This window comes from Oncorhynchus tshawytscha, unplaced genomic scaffold (genome assembly GCF_018296145.1).
Source record: "Oncorhynchus tshawytscha isolate Ot180627B unplaced genomic scaffold, Otsh_v2.0 Un_contig_2488_pilon_pilon, whole genome shotgun sequence".
Lineage (NCBI taxonomy): Eukaryota > Metazoa > Chordata > Actinopteri > Salmoniformes > Salmonidae > Oncorhynchus > Oncorhynchus tshawytscha.
The window spans coordinates 10,001-32,500 of record NW_024608370.1 but is presented as its reverse complement, the minus strand read 5'-3'; the positions used below and the strand labels follow the sequence as shown (position 1 = coordinate 32,500).

General features: G+C 45.4%; 1 protein-coding gene across 1 annotated transcript in view; it reads right to left on the bottom strand.

Moving 5' to 3' along the window:
• Nucleotides 1–22,500, bottom strand: part of LOC121843481 — a 38,935-nt gene that overhangs the window by 9,824 nt on the left and 6,611 nt on the right. Inside the window, exons 3-7 of the mRNA XM_042313085.1 lie at nucleotides 20,819–20,928; nucleotides 14,420–14,438; nucleotides 14,141–14,177; nucleotides 8,436–8,558; nucleotides 4,989–5,188 (exon numbers count right to left, since the gene is read on the bottom strand). Of these exons, the coding sequence (XP_042169019.1) occupies nucleotides 4,989–5,188; nucleotides 8,436–8,558; nucleotides 14,141–14,177; nucleotides 14,420–14,438; nucleotides 20,819–20,876 (437 nt within the window). The 5' untranslated portion in view covers nucleotides 20,877–20,928. The remainder of the gene's footprint in view (nucleotides 1–4,988; nucleotides 5,189–8,435; nucleotides 8,559–14,140; nucleotides 14,178–14,419; nucleotides 14,439–20,818; nucleotides 20,929–22,500) is intronic.

Below are 22,500 nucleotides of genomic sequence, written 5' to 3'. Positions count from 1 at the left end.
TCTCTCACTGTCTACTACAACATCCATCCTCACTACTGTAATACATGGTCTGGTGGTCACTGCTGGTCTCTCTCTGTCTCTCACTGTCTACTACAACATCCATCCTCACTACTGTAATACATGGTCTGGTGGTCACTGGTGGTCTCTCTCTGTCTCTCACTGTCTACTACAACATCCATCCTCACTACTGTAATACATGGTCTGGTGGTCACTGCTGGTCTCTCTCTGTCTCTCACTGTCTACTACAACATCCATCCTCACTACTGTAATACATGGTCTGGTGGTCACTGCTGGTCTCTCTCTGTCTCTCACTGTCTACTACAACATCCAGGGCTTCCTCACTACTGTAATACATGGTCTGGTGGTCACTGGTGGTCTCTCTCTGTCTCTCACTGTCTACTACAACATCCAGGGCTTCCTCACTACTGTAATACATGGTCTGGTGGTCACTGGTGGTCTCTCTCTGTCTCTCACTGTCTACTACAACATGCAGGGCTTCCTCACTACTGTAATACATGGTCTGGTGGTCACTGGTGGTCTCTCTCTGTCTCTCACTGTCTACTACAACATCCAGGGCTTCCTCACTACTGTATTACATGGTCTGGTGGTCACTGGTGGTCTCTCTCTGTCTCTCACTGTCTACTACAACATGCAGGGCTTCCTCACTACTGTAATGCATGGTCTGGTGGTCACTGGTGGTCTCTCTCTGTCTCTCACTGTCTACTACAACATCCTTCCTCACTACTGTAATACATGGTCTGGTGGTCACTGCTGGTCTCTCTCTGTCTCTCACTGTCTACTACAACATCCATCCTCACTACTGTAATACATGGTCTGGTGGTCACTGCTGGTCTCTCTCTGTCTCTCACTGTCTACTACAACATGCAGGGCTTCCTCACTACTGTAATACATGGTCTGGTGGTCACTGCTGGTCTCTCTCTGTCCACTACAACATCCAGGGCTTCCTCACTACTGTAATACATGGTCTGGTGGTCACTGCTGGTCTCTCTCTGTCTCTCACTGTCTACTACAACATCCAGGGCTTCCTCACTACTGTAATACATGGTCTGGTGGTCACTGGTGGTCTCTCTCTGTCTCTCACTGTCTACTACAACATCCAGGGCTTCCTCACTACTGTAATACATGGTCTGGTGGTCACTGCTGGTCTCTCTCTGTCTCTCACTGTCTACTACAACATCCAGGGCTTCCTCACTACTGTAATACATGGTCTGGTGGTCACTGGTGGTCTCTCTCTGTCTCTCACTGTCTACTACAACATCCAGGGCTTCCTCACTACTGTAATACATGGTCTGGTGGTCACTGGTGGTCTCTCTCTGTCTCTCACTGTCTACTACAACATGCAGGGCTTCCTCACTACTGTAATACATGGTCTGGTGGTAATGCTGGTCTCTCTCTGTCTCTCACTGTCTACTACAACATCCAGGGCTTCCTCACTACTGTAATGCATGGTCTGGTGGTCACTGGTGGTCTCTCTCTGTCTCTCACTGTCTACTACAACATCCAGGGCTTCCTCACTACTGTAATACATGGTCTGGTGGTCACTGGTGGTCTCTCTCTGTCTCTCACTGTCTACTACAACATCCAGGGCTTCCTCACTACTGTAATACATGGTCTGGTGGTCACTGCTGGTCTCTCTCTGTCTCTCACTGTCTACTACAACATCCAGGGCTTCCTCACTACTGTAATACATGGTCTGGTGGTCACTGGTGGTCTCTCTCTGTCTCTCACTGTCTACTACAACATCCAGGGCTTCCTCACTACTGTAATACATGGTCTGGTGGTCACTGGTGGTCTCTCTCTCTGTCTCTCACTGTCTACTACAACATGCAGGGCTTCCTCACTACTGTAATACATGGTCTGGTGGTCACTGGTGTTCTCTCTCTGTCTCTCACTGTCTACTACAACATCCAGGGCTTCCTCACTACTGTAATACATGGTCTGGTGGTCACTGGTGGTCTCTCTCTGTCTCTCACTGTCTACTACAACATGCAGGGCTTCCTCACTACTGTAATACATGGTCTGGTGGTCACTGGTGGTCTCTCTCTGTCTCTCACTGTCTACTACAACATCCAGGGCTTCCTCACTACTGTAATACATGGTCTGGTGGTCACTGGTGGTCTCTCTCTGTCTCTCACTGTCTACTACAACATGCAGGGCTTCCTCACTACTGTAATACATGGTCTGGTGGTCACTGGTGGTCTCTCTCTGTCTCTCACTGTCTACTACAACATCCAGGGCTTCCTCACTACTGTAATACATGGTCTGGTGGTCACTGGTGGTCTCTCTCTGTCTCTCACTGTCTACTACAACATGCAGGGCTTCCTCACTACTGTAATACATGGTCTGGTGGTCACTGGTGGTCTCTCTCTGTCTCTCACTGTCTACTACAACATGCAGGGCTTCCTCACTACTGTAATACATGGTCTGGTGGTCACTGCTGGTCTCTCTCTGTCTCTCACTGTCTTCTACAACATCCAGGGCTTCCTCACTACTGTAATACATGGTCTGGTGGTCACTGGTGGTCTCTCTCTGTCTCTCACTGTCTACTACAACATGCAGGGCTTCCTCACTACTGTAATACATGGTCTGGTGGTCACTGGTGGTCTCTCTCTGTCTCTCACTGTCTACTACAACATCCAGGGCTTCCTCACTACTGTAATACATGGTCTGGTGGTCACTGGTGGTCTCTCTCTGTCTCTCACTGTCTACTACAACATGCAGGGCTTCCTCACTACTGTAATACATGGTCTGGTGGTCACTGGTGGTCTCTCTCTGTCTCTCACTGTCTACTACAACATGCAGGGCTTCCTCACTACTGTAATACATGGTCTGGTGGTCACTGGTGGTCTCTCTCTGTCTCTCACTGTCTACTACAACATCCAGGGCTTCCTCACTACTGTAATACATGGTCTGGTGGTCACTGGTGGTCTCTCTCTGTCTCTCACTGTCTACTACAACATCCAGGGCTTCCTCACTACTGTAATACATGGTCTGGTGGTCACTGGTGGTCTCTCTCTGTCTCTCACTGTCTACTACAACATGCAGGGCTTCCTCACTACTGTAATACATGGTCTGGTGGTCACTGGTGGTCTCTCTCTGTCTCTCACTGTCTACTACAACATCCAGGGCTTCCTCACTACTGTAATACATGGTCTGGTGGTCACTGGTGGTCTCTCTCTGTCTCTCACTGTCTACTACAACATGCAGGGCTTCCTCACTACTGTAATACATGGTCTGGTGGTCACTGGTGGTCTCTCTCTGTCTCTCACTGTCTACTACAACATCCAGGGCTTCCTCACTACTGTAATACATGGTCTGGTGGTCACTGGTGGTCTCTCTCTGTCTCTCACTGTCTACTACAACATCCAGGGCTTCCTCACTACTGTAATACATGGTCTGGTGGTCACTGGTGGTCTCTCTCTGTCTCTCACTGTCTACTACAACATCCAGGGCTTCCTCACTACTGTAATACATGGTCTGGTGGTCACTGCTGGTCTCTCTCTGTCTCTCACTGTCTACTACAACATCCAGGGCTTCCTCACTACTGTAATACATGGTCTGGTGGTCACTGGTGGTCTCTCTCTGTCTCTCACTGTCTACTACAACATCCAGGGCTTCCTCACTACTGTAATACATGGTCTGGTGGTCACTGGTGGTCTCTCTCTGTCTCTCACTGTCTACTACAACATCCAGGGCTTCCTCACTACTGTAATACATGGTCTGGTGGTCACTGGTGGTCTCTCTCTGTCTCTCACTGTCTACTACAACATCCAGGGCTTCCTCACTACTGTAATACATGGTCTGGTGGTCACTGGTGGTCTCTCTCTGTCTCTCACTGTCTACTACAACATCCAGGGCTTCCTCACTACTGTAATACATGGTCTGGTGGTCACTGGTGGTCTCTCTCTGTCTCTCACTGTCTACTACAACATCCAGGGCTTCCTCACTACTGTAATACATGGTCTGGTGGTCACTGGTGGTCTCTCTCTGTCTCTCACTGTCTACTACAACATGCAGGGCTTCCTCACTACTGTAATACATGGTCTGGTGGTCACTGGTGGTCTCTCTCTGTCTCTCACTGTCTACTACAACATGCAGGGCTTCCTCACTACTGTAATACATGGTCTGGTGGTCACTGGTGGTCTCACTCTGTCTCTTCTGTCCATACAACATGGTCTCACTACTGTAATACATGGTCTGGTGGTGTATTATAACATGGTCTATAACATGGTCTGGTAGGTGATATTATAACATGGTCTGGTAGGTGATATTATAACATGGTCTGGTAGGTGATATTATAACATGGTCTGGTAGGTGATATTATAACATGGTCTGGTAGGTGATATTATAACATGGTCTGGTAGGTGATATTATAACATGGTCTGGTAGGTGATATTATAACATGGTCTGGTAGGTGATATTATAACATGGTCTGGTAGGTGATATTATAACATGGTCTGGTAGGTGATATTATAACATGGTCTGGTAGGTGATATTATAACATGGTCTGGTAGGTGATATTATAACATGGTCTGGTAGGTGATATTATAACATGGTCTGGTAGGTGATATTATAACATGGTCTGGTAGGTGATATTATAACATGGTCTGGTAGGTGATATTATAACATGGTCTGGTAGGTGATATTATAACATGGTCTGGTAGGTGATATTATAACATGGTCTGGGTGATATTATAACATGGTCTGAGGTGATATTATAACATGGTCTGGTAGGTGATATTATAACATGGTCTGGTAGGTGATAATATAACATGGTCTGGTAGGTGATATTATAACATGGTCTGGTAGGTGATATTATAACATGGTCTGGTAGGTGATATTATAACATGGTCTGGTAGGTGATATTATAACGTGGTCTGGTAGGTGATATTATAACATGGTCTGGTAGGTGATATTATAACATGGTCTGGTAGGTGATATTATATTATATATAGTAATGGTTATACATGGTCTGGTAGGTGTTGCAGCTGAAGTTCTTGTTGCTGAGGCAGGTTAGGAACCCTCTGGAGATGCTGGAGAGGAGTGGTTTCAGTTTCACCTCCATCCACACCTTTATCAGGTCCTCATCTTGGTAGGCTTCTGTCTCTGGGTTCACACTGATACCCAGCTCTAGTTTGAACACTGGGGTCTGGGATAGACTGGATCTCTGCAGAGGGGGAGACAGGGGTTAAAGTTCACACTGATACCCAGCTCTAGTTTGAACACTGGGGTCTGGGATAGACTGGATCTCTGGAGAGGGGGAGACAGGGGTTAAGGTTCACACTGATACCCAGCTCTAGTCCAAACACTGGGGTCTGGGATAGACTGGATCTCTGGAGAGGGGGAGACAGGGGTTAAGGTTCACACTAATACCCAGCTCTAGTCTGAACACTGGGGTCTGGGATAGACTGGATCTCTGGAGAGGGGGAGACAGGGGTTAAGGTTCACACTGATACCCAGCTCTAGTCCTAACACTGGGGTCTGGGATAGACTGGATCTCTGGAGAGGGGGAGACAGGGGTTAAGGTTCACAATGATACCCAGCTCTAGTCCTAACACTGGGGTCTGGGATAGACTGGATCTCTGGAGAGGGGGAGACAGGGGTTAAGGTTCACAATGATACCCAGCTCTAGTCCTAACACTGGGGTCTGGGATAGACTGGATCTCTGGAGAGGGGGAGACAGGGGATTAAGGTTCACAATGATACCCAGTTCTAGTCCGAACACTGGGGTCTGGGATAGACTGTATCTCTGGAGAGGGGGAGACAGGGGTTAAGTATATAATAACATGCTGGTAGACCTCAGCTTCTGTGTTGTCAGATATCCAGTTGTAGACCCAACAACAGGGATAGACTGGACCTCTGGAGGGGAGGGAGAGAGACTGGTTAGGAGACTATAGCTCGGCAGGGGGAGAGAGACTGGTTTGGAGATTATAGCTCTGCAGGGGGAGAGAGACTGGTTAGGAGACTATAGCTCTGCAGGGGGAGAGAGACTGGTTAGGAGATTATAGCTCTGCAGGGGGATCATGTTTAGTTGGTAGGCTCCAGGGGTGATGAGAGTGGGGGGGGTGAGAATGGGTGGGTGATGAGAGTGGGGGCGTGATGAGAGTGGGGGCGTGAAGAGAGTGGGAGGTGATGAGAGTGGGTTCAGCCTCTGGGGGTGATGAGAGTGGGGTCAGCCTCTGGGGGTGATGAGAGTGGGGTCAGCCTCTGGGGGGGGGGTGATGAGAGGGGGGTCAGCCTCTGGGGGTGGGGGTGATGGGGGTGGGGGGTGATGAGAGTGGGGTCAGCCTCTGGGGGTGATGAGAGTGGGGTCAGCCTCTGGGGGTGATGAGAGTGGGGTCAGCCTCTGGGGGTGGGGGGGTGGGAGAGTGATGAGAGTGGGGTGGGTGATGAGAGTGGGGTCAGCCTCTGGGGGTGATGAGAGTGGGGGGTGCTGAGAGTGGGGTGGGTGATGAGAGTGGGGGGGGTGATGAGAGTGGGGTCAGCCTCTGGGTGGTGGGGGTGATGAGAGTGGGGTCAGCCTCTGGGGGTGGGGGGTGGGGGGTGATGAGAGGGGGGTCAGCCTCTGGGGGTGATGAGAGGGGGTGCCTCTGGGGGGTCAGCCTCTGGGGGTGATGAGAGTGGGGTGGGGGGTGATGAGAGTGGGGTCAGCCTCTGGGGGTGATGGGGTGATGAGTGGGGGGTGATGAGAGTGGGGTGGGGGGTGATGAGAGTGGGGGGGTGATGAGAGTGGGGGGGGTGATGAGAGGGGGGTGATGAGAGTGGGGTCAGCCTCTGGGGGTGATGAGAGTGGGGTCAGCCTCTGGGGGTGATGAGAGTGGGGTCAGCCTCTGGGGGTGGGGGGGGGGGGGTGGGTGATGAGAGTGGGGTGGGTGATGAGAGTGGGGTCAGCCTCTGGGGGTGATGAGAGTGGGGGGGGGGGTTGATGAGAGTGGGGTGGGTGATGAGAGTGGGGTCAGCCTCTGGGGGTGATGAGAGTGGGGTCAGCCTCTGGGGGTGATGAGAGTGGGGTCAGCCTCTGGGGGGGGGGTGATGAGAGTGGGGTGGGTGATGAGAGTGGGGTCAGCCTCTGGGGGTGATGAGAGTGGGGGGTGATGAGAGTGGGGTGGGGGTGATGAGAGTGGGGTCAGCCTCTGGGGGTGATGAGAGTGGGGGGTGATGAGAGTGGGGTGGGTGATGAGAGTGGGGTCAGCCTCTGGGGGTGATGAGAGTGGGGTCAGCCTCTGGGGGGTGATGAGAGTGGGGTCAGCCTCTGGGGGTGATGAGAGTGGGGGTGATGAGTGGGGTGGGTGATGAGAGTGGGGTCAGCCTCTGGGGGTGATGAGAGTGGGGTCAGCCTCTGGGGGGGGTGATGAGAGTGGGGGGTGGGTGATGAGAGTGGGGTCAGCCTCTGGGGGTGATGATGAGAGTGGGGGGCCTCTGATAAGAGTGGGGGTGATGATGAGAGTGGGGTGGGGGGGTGGGGGGATGATGAGAGTGGGGTCAGCCTCTGGGGGAGGTGGGGGGTGATGAGAGTGGGGGTGATGAGGGGGGTGAGAGTGGGGTCGGTGTTGAGAGTGGGGTCAGCCTCTGGGGGGTGGGGGGTGAGAGTTTGGTACAGTCAGACTTGGGAGAAGTGCAGGCTCTCTTTTAAGTGCAATAAAACATGATATTGCCAGAGAGGGTTGACTAAGCATAATATTATACTGTACATGTTAAGTAAAGGCCCGTCCTAGTAGCAGTGACTTGGCATCTGGTGAGCTTCACCACCGTGGTGTGTTTCATAACATACGTTTCTTCACACCCTCAACGACATCCTACCAACTGAACCAACGCTTGGTTCACTATCAACGTCATGATGGTTAGTCCCCGTTTACTCAGATCTGATCCTATAGCAGTTGTTCATTATGGGAAGGACGAGCCGTGGAGTCCATACTTGGCTTCACATCGCTCAGCACTTCTACCCATCTGTCACTTGCATTATTGTCTGTCACTGAGAAATGGCATTCCGCTGACGGAATGTTCAGATCAGTTCTGAAGTTCTGGAGCCGTGTCAACATTCCAATCAAATAAGGTGTGTTGATGTTTTGAAGGAGCGTTTCAATTGGTATGCTGACCTGCAGGAATGTCCACCAGAACTGTTGCTAGAGAATTGCATGTTAACTTCTCTACCATAAAGCCACATTCCCAACGTTGTTTTAGAGAAAACTCATTCTGATTGGCTGGGCCTGGCTCCCCAGTGGGTGGGCCTATGCCCTCCCAGGCCCAACCATAGCTACACCTCTGCCCAGTCATGTGAGATCCATAGATTAGGGCCAAATGCATTTATTTCAATCTATTTCCTTATGTGAACTGTAACTGTTATCTTTTTGTTCGGTACATTTGAAAGGTTTCAGACAGTATTTGAATGCAGGTCTGAGGATGTATCAAGCTACCATGAAGGAGTAGACGTCCAGGGCAGCGTCAATGGTGTCCTTCAGGTTCTGCAGGTGGTCTCTCCCTGTGTCTGTAGCTGGCAGACCCACACACTGGAGGAAGTTAGAGGTAGGATCACCAGCCTGGGGATGGACAATAACATCATGACTTCCTGTTCCTACATTCTACTATATCTGCATCAGTTAGATTGTTGGTAGTGTCCTGTTACTACATCCTACTATATCTGCATCAGTTAGATTGTTGGTAGTGTCCTGTTCCTACATCCTACTATATCTGCATCAGTTAGATTGTGTCCTGTTACATCCTACTATATCTGCATCAGTTAGATTGTTGGTAGTGTCCTGTTACATCCTACTATATCTGCATCAGTTAGATTGTGTCCTGTTACATCCTACTATATCTGCATCAGTTAGATTGTGTCCTGTTACATCCTACTATATCTGCATCAGTTAGATTGTTGTGTCCTGTTACATCCTACTATATCTGCATCAGTGTCCTGTTACATCCTACTATATCTGCATCAGTTAGATTGTTGGTAGTGTCCTGTTACATCCTACTATATCTGCATCAGTTAGATTGTTGGTAGTGTCCTGTTACATCCTACTATATCTGAATCAGTTAGATTGTTGGTAGTGTCCTGTTACATCCTACTATATCTGCATCAGTTAGATTGTTGGTAGTGTCCTGTTACATCCTACTATATCTGCATCAGTTAGATTGTTGGTAGTGTCCTGTTACATCCTACTATATCTGCATCAGTTAGATTGTTGGTAGTGTCCTGTTACATCCTACTATATCTGCATCAGTTAGATTGTTGGTAGTGTCCTGTTACATCCTACTATATCTGCATCAGTTAGATTGTTGGTAGTGTCCTGTTACATCCTACTATATCTGCATCAGTTAGATTGTTGGTAGTGTCCTGTTACATCCTACTATATCTGCATCAGTTAGACTGTTGGTAGTGTCCTGTTCCTACATCCTACTATATCTGCATCAGTTAGATTGTGTCCTGTTACATCCTACTATATCTGCATCAGTTAGATTGTTGGTAGTGTCCTGTTACATCCTACTATATCTGCATCAGTTAGATTGTTGGTAGTGTCCTGATACATCCTACTATATCTGCATCAGTTAGATTGTTGGTAGTGTCCTGTTACATCCTACTATATCTGCATCAGTTAGATTGTTGGTAGTGTCCTGTTACTACATCCTACTATATCTGCATCAGTTAGATTGTTGGTAGTGTCCTGTTACATCCTACTATATCTGTATCAGTTAGATGGTTGGTAGTGTCCTGTTACATCCTACTATATCTGTTAGATTGTTGGTAGTGTCCTGTTACATCCTACTATATCTGTATCAGTTAGATTGTGTGTCCTGTTACATCCTACTATATCTGCGTCAGTTAGATGGTTGTCCTGTTACATGTCCTGTTACATCCTACTATATCTGCGTCAGTTAGATGGTGTGTCCTGTTACATCCTACTATATCTGCATCAGTTAGATGGTTGGTAGTGTCCTGTTACATCCTACTATATCTGCATCAGTTAGATTGTTGGTAGTGTCCTGTTACATCCTACTATATCTGCATCAGTTAGATTGTTGGTAGTGTCCTGTTACATCCTACTATATCTGCATCAGTTAGATTGTTGGCAGTGTCCTGTTACATCCTACTATATCTGCATCAGTTAGATTGTTGGTAGTGTCCTGTTACATCCTACTATATCTGCATCAGTTAGATGGTTGGTAGTGTCCTGTTACATCCTACTATATCTGCATCAGTTAGATTGTTGGTAGTGTCCTGTTACTACATCCTACTATATCTGCATCAGTTAGATTGTTGGTAGTGTCCTGTTACATCCTACTATATCTGCATCAGTTAGATGGTTGGTAGTGTCCTGTTACATCCTACTATATCTGCGTCAGTTAGATTGTGTCCTGTTACATCCTACTATATCTGCGTCAGTTAGATGGTTGGCAGTGTCCTGTTACATCCTACTATATCTGCGTCAGTTAGATTGTGTCCTGTTACATCCTACTATATCTGCATCAGTTAGATTGTTGGTAGTGTCCTGTTACATCCTACTATATCTGCATCAGTTAGATTGTTGGTAGTGTCCTGTTACATCCTACTATATCTGCATCAGTTAGATGGTTGGTAGTGTCCTGTTACATCCTACTATATCTGCATCAGTTAGATGGTTGGTAGTGTCCTGTTGCTACATCCTACTATATCTGCATCAGTTAGATTGTTGGTAGTGTCCTGTTACATCCTACTATATCTGTATCAGTTAGATTGTTGGTAGTGTCCTGTTACATCCTACTATATCTGTATCAGTTAGATTGTTGGTAGTGTCCTGTTACTACATCCTACTATATCTGCATCAGTTAGATTGTGTCCTGTTACATCCTACTATATCTGCATCAGTTAGATTGTGTCCTGTTACATCCTACTATATCTGCATCAGTTAGATTGTTGGTAGTGTCCTGTTACATCCTACTATATCTGCATCAGTTAGATTGTTGGTAGTGTCCTGTTACATCCTACTATATCTGCATCAGTTAGATTGTTGGTAGTGTCCTGATACATCCTACTATATCTGCATCAGTTAGATTGTTGGTAGTATCACGTGATGCAGCTAAAGACAAATCATTGTGTTATTCTAGGTCCTCATCAGTCTGTCATCAGGTGTTAGATCGTACCTCTGTCTGCGTTCCAAATGGCCCCCTGATCCCTCTACAGTGAACACCTTTTGACCAGGACCCATGCAGGAAATAGGGTTCAGTTTGTGACGCGGGCTAAGTCATGTGACGCGAGCTAAGTCATGTGACGCGGGCTAAGTCATGTGACGCGGGCTAAGTCATGTGACGCGAGCTAAGTCATGTGACGCGGGCTAAGTCATGTGACGCGGGCTAAGTCATGTGACGCGGGCTAAGTCATGTGACGCGGGCTAAGTCATGTCTACTGTTTTTCTAGATCAGTGTTTCCCAACTCCTCCTGTTCCCCCAACAGAACACATTCTAAACCAGTGTTTCCCAACTCCTCCTGTTCCCCCAACAGAACACATTCTAAACCAGTGTTTCCCAACAGAACACATTCTAAACCAGTGTTTCCCAACTCCTCCTGTTCCCCCAACAGAACACATTCTAAACCAGTGTTTCCCAACTCCTCCAACAGAACACATTCTAAACCAGTGTTTCCCAACAGAACACATTCTAAACCAGTGTTTCCCAACTCCCCCAACAGAACACATTCTAAACCCGTGTTTCCCAACTCCTCCAACAGAACACATTCTAAACCAGTGTTTCCCAACTCCTCCAGTTCCCCCAGAACACATTCAAACCAGAACACATTCTAAACCAGTGTTTCCCAACTCCCCCAACAGAACACATTCTAAACCAGTGTTTCCCAACTCCCCCAACAGAACACATTCTAAACCAGTGTTTCCCAACTCCCCCAACAGAACACATTCTAAACCAGTGTTTCCCAACTCCCCCAACAGAACACATTCTAAACCAGTGTTTCCCAACAGAACACATTGTTTCTAAACCAGTGTTTCCCAACTCCCCCAACAGAACACATTCTAAACCAGTGTTTCCCAACTCCCCCAACAGAACACATTCTAAACCAGTGTTTCCCAACTCCCCCAACAGAACACATTCTAAACCAGTGTTCCCCAACTCCCCCAACAGAACACATTCTAAACCAGTGTTTCCCAACCAACAGAACACATTCTAAACCAGTGTTTCCCAACTCCCCCAACAGAACACATTCTAAACCAGTGTTTCCCAACAGAACACATTCTAAACCAGTGTTTCCCAACTCCTCCTGTTCCCCCAACAGAACACATTCTAAACCAGTGTTTCCCAACTCCTCCAACAGAACACATTCTAAACCAGTGTTTCCCAACTCCCCCAACAGAACACATTCTAAACCAGTGTTTCCCAACTCCTCCTGTTCCCCCAACAGAACACATTCTAAACCAGTGTTTCCCAACTCCCCCAACAGAACACATTCTAAACCAGTGTTTCCCAACTCCCCCAACAGAACACATTCTAAACCAGTGTTTCCCAACTCCCCCAACAGAACACATTCTAAACCAGTGTTTCCCAACTCCCCCAACAGAACACATTCTAAACCAGTGTTTCCCAACTCCCCCAACAGAACACATTCTAAACCAGTGTTCCCCAACTCCCCAACAGAACACATTCTAAACCAGTGTTTCCCCACAGAACACATTCTAAACCAGTGTTTCCCAACAGAACACATTCTAAACCAGTGTTCCCCAACTCCCCCAACAGAACACATTCTAAACCAGTGTTTCCCAACTCCCCCAACAGAACACATTCTAAACCAGTGTTTCCCAACTCCCCCAACAGAACACATTCTAAACCAGTGTTTCCCAACAGAACACATTCTAAACCAGTGTCCCTGAGGGCCGCAGGGTGTCAGCGCAGGCTTTTGTTCCAGCCCAGCACTAACACACCTGATTCATCTGATGGTGGATTACTATTGGTTGAACTTTATAAACATGTTATGTATCCCAAATGGCATTCTAATTCCCTATTTAGTGCACCACTTTTGACCAGTAGTGCACTAAATAGGGAATAGGGCCCTGTTTGGGGACATGTGGTTTCCACCAGAGACTAACATGAGAGAGGTGTGTGACCCTCTGTCCACACACTGGGTATCAATGGAGAAATGACACGTTCAAAGAACGACACACGTGTCGATGTACAGCTACTGAGACTTACACAAATATCAAACGTGTCAAACCTGTTTAGATTTTACTGAATCACTCTGACCTTTTACCTTGTTAGACATGTTTATTATGAGAGAGACAGAGGGAGGGAAAGAGAGAGAGAGGAAGGGAGAGATAGAGAGGTGGGGGATTGACAGAGAGAGAGAGAGAGGGGTGGAGGGAAGGAAAGAGAGAGGGAGGGAGAGAGATGGAGGGATGGAGGAAGGGAGAGAGAGAGAGAAGGGGGAGAGATGAGAGGTGGGGGATTGACAGAGAGAGAGAGAGGGGGTGGAGGGAAGGAAAGAGAGAGGGAGGAGAGAGATGGGGATGGAGGGAGGGAGAGAGAGAGAGGAAGGGAGAGATGGAGAGGTGGGGGATTGACAGAGAGAGAGAGAGAGGGGTGGAGGGAGGAAAGAGAGAGGGAGGGAGAGAGATGGAGGGGATGGAGGGAGGGAGAGAGAGAGAGAGAGGGGAGAGATGGAGAGGTGGGGGATTGACAGAGAGAGAGAGAGGGGGTGGAGGGTGAGGGAGAGAGGGAAGTGGGGGGATAGACAGAAAGAGAGAGAGAGGGGGTGGAGGGTGAGGGAGAGAGGGAAGTGGGGGATAGACAGACAGAGAGAGAGAGGAGGGGAGGGAGGGAAAGAGAGAGGAAGGGAGAGGGGGGGGGGGACAGACAGAAAGAGAGAGAGAGGGGGTGGAGGGTGAGGGAGAGGGAGGATAGAAGTGGGGGACAGACAGACAGAGAGAGGGGGGTGGAGGGTGAGGGAGAGAGGGAAGTGGGGGGACAGACAGACAGATAGAGAGAGGGGGTGGAGGGTGAGGGGAGAGGGAAGTGGGGGGGACAGACAGAGAGAGAGAGGAGGGGGTGAGGGAGAGAGGGAGAGAGGGAAGTGGGGGGGACAGACAGAAAGAGAGAGAGAGGGGGGTGGAGGGTGAGGGAGAGGTTGAATGCTAGCACTCACCTGAGTACACAGTTCTTGCGTAAGGCAGGTCTCATTTCTTTAAGTTTCCATCAGCAGGGCAGGTGAAGCATTAAAAGACAAAAAGAAAACGTCTGAAAAATTCTTTACATATTTCAGCTGCCTAACTTATAGAAGAAGAATCATGAGGACACAGAGAACCTTCTAGAGTTCTAAAGTTACACCAAAGAATCCTCAAAGAATCTAGAGCTGATGTGATTGTTAAGTGTTGTTATAGGCCTCATTCTGGACTGGAATGTGGCTCAGATGACAATGACTTACCGTTGTGCATCTGATGCTCCTGTGGGAACACAATGACATCATTTATTGGTTTAATAGTTGAACGTGTTTATATAATTGCTTTAATCTGAGAAGAAAGTGATTGATTGTGTGGCAATGAATTAAAACGTGAATTCTTCTAATTCATTTGACTGGACTGTTAACTGTTATTCTGTCTTATCTCTCTCTCTTTCCCTTCACCCCCCCCACTCTCTCTCTCTCTCTCTACCCCCACCTCACCCTCTCTCTCTTTCCCTCCACCCCCCCACTCTCTCTCTCTCTTTCCCCCCCCCCACTCTCTCTCTCTCCTCTCTCTCTCTCTCTCTTTCCCTCCACCCCCCCCCTCTCTCTCTCTCTCTCTCTCTCTCACCCTCTCTCTCTTCCCTGCACCCCCCACTCTCTCTCTCTACCCCCCCACCTCACCCTCTCTCTCTTTCCCTCCACCCCCCCCACTCTCTCTCTCCCCCTACCCCTCTCTCTCTCTCTCTCTCTCCACCCCCCACTCTCTCTCTCTCTCTCTCTCTTTCCCTCCACCCCCCACCCCACTCTCTCTCTCTACCCCCCACCTCACCCTCTCTCTCTTTCCCTCCACCCCCCACCCCACTCTCTCTCTACCCCCCACCTCACCCTCTCTCTCTTTCCCTCCACCCCCCCCACCCCACTCTCTCTCTACCCCCCACCTCACCCTCTCTCTCTTTCCCTCCACCCCCCCACCCCACTCTCTCTCTACCCCCCACCTCACCCTCTCTCTCTTTCCCTCCACCCCCCACCCCACTCTCTCTCCCCCCCACCTCACCCTCTCTCTCTTTCCCTCCACCCCCCCCACCCCACTCTCTCTCTACCCCCCACCTCACCCTCTCTCTCTTTCCCTCCACCCCCCCACCCCACTCTCTCTACCCCCCCCACCTCACCCTCTCTCTCTTTCCCTCCACCCCCCACCCCACTCTCTCTCTACCCCCCACCTCACCCTCTCTCTCTTTCCCTCTGCATCTGTCTGTCTCTCTCTCTACCCCCACCTCACCCTCTCTCTCTTTCCCTCCCCCCAAATGTCTCTCAGACCTCACCCTCTCTCTTTTCCCTCTGCATCTGTCTGTCTCTCTCTCTACCCCCACCTCACCCTCTCTCTCTTTCCCTTCTGCATCTGTCTGTCTCTCTCCCTACCCCCACCTCACCCTCTCTCTCTTTCCCTTCTGCATCTGTCTGTCTCTCTCCCTACCCCCACCTCACCCTCTCTCTTTTCCCTTCTGCATCTGTCTGTCTCTCTGGACTACCCCCACCTCACCCTCTCTCTCTTTCCCTCCACCCCCCACTGTACTCTACTGTACCTCACTGTACTCTAACCCTCCACCCCCCCCTGGACTACCCCCACCTGGACCCTTCTCTCTCTTTCCCTTCTGCACTGTCTGTCTCTCTGCTACTACTGGGGAATACATGTACTGTCAATACAGATACCAGTGGACCTGTTCTCTAAAATCTACTGTACTTTGTACATTTGCAGCATTTAACCTGACCCTGCCCTGGACTACAGTGGACCTGTTCTCTACTCTACTGTACTCTACTCTACATTTAACCTGACCCTGCCCTGGACTACAGTGGACCTGTTCTCTACTCTACTGTACTCTACTGTACTCTACTGTACTCTACTGTACTCTACTGTACTCTACTGTACATTTAACCTGACCCTGCCCTGGACTACAGTGGACCTGTTCTCTACTCTACTGTACTCTACTGTACTCTACTGTACTCTACTGTACTCTACTCTACATTTAACCTGACCCTGCCCTGGACTACAGTGGACCTGTTCTCTACTCTACTGTACTCTACTGTACTCTACTGTACTCTACACTCTACTGTACTCTACTCTACATTTAACCTGACCCTGCCCTGGACTACAGTGGACCTGTTCTCTACTCTACTGTACTCTACTCTACATTTAACCTGACCCTGCCCTGGACTACAGTGGACCTGTTCTCTACTCTACTGTACTCTACTCTACATTTAACCTGACCCTGCCCTGGACTACAGTGGACCTGTTCTCTACTCTACTGTACTCTACTGTACATTTAACCTGACCCTGCCCTGGACTACAGTGGACCTGTTCTCTACTCTACTGTACTCTACTGTACTCTACTGTACATTTAACCTGACCCTGCCCTGCCCTGACTACAGTGGACCTGTTCTCTACTCTACTGTACTCTACTGTACTACATTTAACCTGACCCTGCCCTGGACTACAGTGGACCTGTTCTCTACTCTACTGTACTCTACTGTACATTTAACCTGACCCTGCCCTGGACTACAGTGGACCTGTTCTCTACTCTACTGTACTCTACTGTACTACATTTAACCTGACCCTGCCCTGGACTACAGTGGACCTGTTCTCTACTCTACTGTACTCTACTCTACATTTAACCTGACCCTGCCCTGGACTACAGTGGACCTGTTCTCTACTCTCTACTCTACATTTAACCTGACCCTGCCCTGGACTACAGTGGACCTGTTCTCTATTTAACCTGACCCTGCCCTGGACTACAGTGGACCTGTTCTCTACTCTACTGTACTCTACTCTACATTTAACCTGACCCTGCCCTGGACTACAGTGGACCTGTTCTCTACTCTACTGTACTCTACTGTACTCTACTCTACTGTACTCTACTGTACTCTACTGTACTTTAACCTACCCTGCCCTGGACTACAGTGGACCTGTTCTACTACTACTGTACTACTACTCTACTACTCTACTATACTGTACTCTACTATACATCTACTGTACAACTGGACTACTATACACTACTATACTATACTGTACTACTGTACATTTAACTGACCCTACTGTACTACAGTGGACCTGTACTATACACTACTGCACTATACACTACTATACTCTACTATACACTACTATACTATACACTACTATACACTATACACTACTATACAATACTATACACTACTCTACTATGCATTACTATACACTACTCTACTATACAATACTATACACCACTCTACTGTACTCCACTATACTCTACTGTACTCTACTATACTATACTCTACTGTACTATACACTACTATACAATACTATACACTACTCTACTATACAATACTATACACTACTCTACTATACAATACTATACACTACTCTACTGTACTCCACTATACTCTACTGTACTCTATACTCTACTCTACTGTACTATACACTACTATACAATACTATACACTACTCTACTATACAATACTATACACTACTCTACTATACAATACTATACACTACTCTACTGTACTCCACTATACACTACTGTACTCTACTATACTCTACTCCACTGTACTATACACTACTATACAATACTATACACTACTCTACTATACAATACTATACACTACTCTACTGTACTCTACTATACTATACTGTACTATACACTACTATACAATACTATACACTACTCTATACAATACCATACACTACTCTACTGTACTCTACTATACTCTACTGTACTCTACTATACTCTACTGTACACTACTGTACTCTACTATACACTACTCTACTATACAATACTATACACTACTCCACTATACAATACTATACACTACTCTACTATACAATACTATACACTACTCTACTATACACTACTCTACTATACAATACTATACACTACTCTACTGTACTATACACTACTCTACTGTACTCTACTATACTCTACTATACAATACTATACACCACTGTACTGTACTAAACTATACTCTACTATACAATACTATACACTACTCTACTATACAATACTATACACTACTGTACTATACAATACTATACACTACTGTACTATACTATACTATACACTACTCTACTATACACTACTGTACTATACTATACACTACTCTACTATACACTACTCTACTATACACTACTGTACTGTACACTACTCTACTATACACTACTGTACTGTACACTACTCTACTATACACTACTGTACTGTACTCTACTATACACTACTGTACTATACTATACACTACTCTACTATACACTACTGTACTCTACTCTACTATACACTACTGTACTGTACTCTACTATACACTACTGTACTCTACTGTACTATACACTGCTGTACTATACAATACTATACACTACTGTACTATACAATACTGTACACTACTGTCTACTGTACTCTACTATACACTACTCTACTATACAATACTATACACTACTGTCTACTGTACTATACAATACTATACACTTCTGTCTACTGTACTCTACTATATACTACTGTACTATACAATACTATACACTACTGTACTGTACTCTACTATACACTACTGTCTACTGTACTCTACTATACACTACTGTACTATACAATACTATACACTACTGTACTGCACTCTACTATATACTACTGTACTGTACTATACTATACACTACTGTACTATACAATACTGTACACTACTGTCTACTGTACTCTACTATACACTACTCTACTATACAATACTATACACTACTGTCTACTGTACTATACAATACTATACACTTCTGTCTACTGTACTCTACTATATACTACTGTACTATACAATACTATACACTACTGTACTGTACTCTACTATACACTACTGTCTACTGTACTCTACTATACACTACTGTACTATACAATACTATACACTACTGTACTGCACTCTACTATATACTACTGTACTGTACTATACTATACACTACTGTACTATACAATACTATACACTACTGTACTGTACTCTACTATACACCACTGTACTATACAATACTATACACTACTGTCTACTGTACTCTACTATATACTACTGTACTATACAATACTATACACTACTGTACTGTACTCTAATATACACTACTGTACTATACAATACTATACACTACTGTACTGTACAATACTATACACTACTGTACTATACAATACTATACACTACTGTACTGTACTCTACTATACACTACTGTACTATACAATACTATACACTACTGTACTGTACTCTAATATACACTACTGTACTGTACTCTACTATACACTACTGTACTATACAATACTATACACTACTGTACTCTACTCTACGATACACTACTGTACTATACAATAATATACACTACTGTCTACTCTACTATACACTACTGTACTGTACTGTACTCTATTATACACTACTGTTCTATACAATACTATACACTACTGTACTGTACTATACTGTACTTTACTATTCTGTACTGTCTACTGTACTATACTATACTATAATTTACTGTCTACTGTACTATACTGTTCTGTCTACTGCACTATACTATACTGTATTCTACTGTACTCTACTATACTTTACTCTACTGTACTGTACTCTACTGTCTACTGTATTCTACTGTACTATACTGTACTGTACTCTACTGTCTACTGTATTCTACTGTACTATACTATACTGTACTCTGCTATATTTACTGTACTCTGCTATATTTTACTGTACTCTGCTATATTTGACTGTACTCTGCTATATTTGACTGTATTCTGCTATATTTTACTGTACTCTGCTGTCTACTTTATTCTATTATATTCTACTGTCTGCATTCTACTGTATTATACTACAATACTGTATTCTACTGTCTACTGTATTCTACTGTACTGTACTGTATTATACTACAATACTGTATTCTACTGTCTACTGTATTCTACTGTATTATACTACAATACTGTATTCTACTGTCTACTGTATTCTACTGTATTATACTCAACTGTATTCTACTGTCTACTGTATTCTATTATATTCTACTGTCTGTTTTCTACTGTATTCTACTGTCTACTGTATTCTACTGTAATGTACTGTATTCTACTGTTCTCTACTGTATTCTACTGTACTGTAATGTACTGTACTCTGCTATATTTTACTGTACTCTGCTATATTTTACTGTACTCTGCTATATTTTACTGTACTCTGCTGTCTACTATATTCTATTATATTATACTGTCTGTATTCTACTGTATTATACTACAATACTGTATTCTACTGTCTACTGTATTCTACTGTATTATACTCAACTGTATTCTACTGTCTACTGTATTCTATTATATTCTACTGTCTGTTTTCTACTGTATTCTACTGTCTACTGTATTCTACTGTAATGTACTGTATTCTACTGTTCTCTACTGTATTCTACTGTACTGTAATGTACTGTACTCTGCTATATTTTACTGTACTCTGCTATATTTTACTGTACTCTGCTATATTTTACTGTACTCTGCTGTCTACTATATTCTATTATATTATACTGTCTGTATTCTACTGTATTATACTACAATACTGTATTCTACTGTAATGTACTGTACTCTACTGTGTTCTATTTTACTCTACTGTTCTCTACTGTATTCCACTGTCTATTGTATTATACTGCAGTCTTTTGTACTCTACTGTACTTACCCCAGTAGCAGCGGAGAGCTGTGAGGTAGATCAGGAGGAAGAGGTGGCGTGATCTCATGATGATGAGACAATGACTGTCATGGGGTCAGCTGGAAACAGATATCACTGATCTAGGGACAGAAGATAACAGGTTATTATCACTATAACAGGTTGCTATAATAGAGTCAACTGGTCTCTGGGGATATAGTTCATGGAACACAAGATAACAGGTTATTATCACTATAACAGGTTGCTATAATAGAGTCAACTGGTCTCTGGGGATATAGTTCATGGAACACAAGATAACAGGTTATTATCACTATAACAGGTTGCTATAATAGAGTCAACTTGTCTCTGGGGATATAGTTCATGGAACACAAGATAACAGATTATCACTGATCTTGGGTCAGTTTCTCATATAGTTCATGGAACACAAGATAACAGGTTATTATCACTATAACAGGGAAGGATTGTCTCTGGGGATATAGTTCATGGAACACAAGATAACAGGTTATTACCATAAAACTTGCAATAATAGAGCCAACTGGTCTCTGGATATAGTTCATGGAACACAAGATAACAGGTTATTATCACTATAACAGAGAGATATAGAGTCAATTAATCTGGGGAGATAGTTCATGGAACACAAGATATACAGGTTATTATCACTATAACAGGTTGCTAGAGAATATATAGAGTCAACTGGTCTCAGATGGACAGGGATATAGTTCATGGAACACAAGATAACAGGTTATTATCACTATAACAGGTTGATATAGAGTCAACTGACTGGGGATATAGTTCATGGAACACAAGATAACAGGTTATTATCATATAACAGGTTGCTATAATAGATCAACTGGACAGAGGATATAGTTCATGGAACACAAGATAACAGGTATGGACAGGATATAGAGAATGAAACATAGAGAGACAGGGTATGGACAGAGAGATAGAGTGAATGAAACAGGGAGACAGATATGGACAGAGATATAGAGAGGAATGAAACAGGGAGACAGATATGGACAGAGAGATATAGAGAGAATGAAACAGGGAGACAGATATGGACAGAGAGATAGAGAGTGAATTAATCAGGGAGACAGATATGGACAGAGAGATATAGAGTGAATGAAACAGGGAGACAGATATGGACAGAGAGATATAGAGTGAATTAATCAGAGAGACAGATATGGACAGAGAGATATAGAGTGAATTAATCAGGGAGACAGATATGGAGAAGGTGGAGGGCCCGAGGTAATCACACTCCAGCTGCTAGAAGCCTTGTGTAGTTCGGACTATTATGATGAATGAAGTATGCAGTGACTATATTAGAGAGCTACCGGCATGTCATTGTGACATCATACACACTGCTTTACATGTCATTGTGACATCATCCACACTGCTTTTACATGTCATTATGAAATCATCCACACTGCTTTACATGTCATTGTGACATCATCCACACTGCTTTACATGTCATTGTAACATCATACACACTGCTTTAAATGTCATTGTGACATCATCCACACTGCTTTAAATGTCATTGTGACATCATCCACACTGCTTACATGTCATTGTGACATCATCCACACTGCTTTACATGTCATTGTCATCGTGTGGTCAGGAGAAGCATCAAGGTGTGTCAGGTCAACATCATCCACACTGCTTTACATGCAATCTACCACAAACAGGCTCAAATCAGA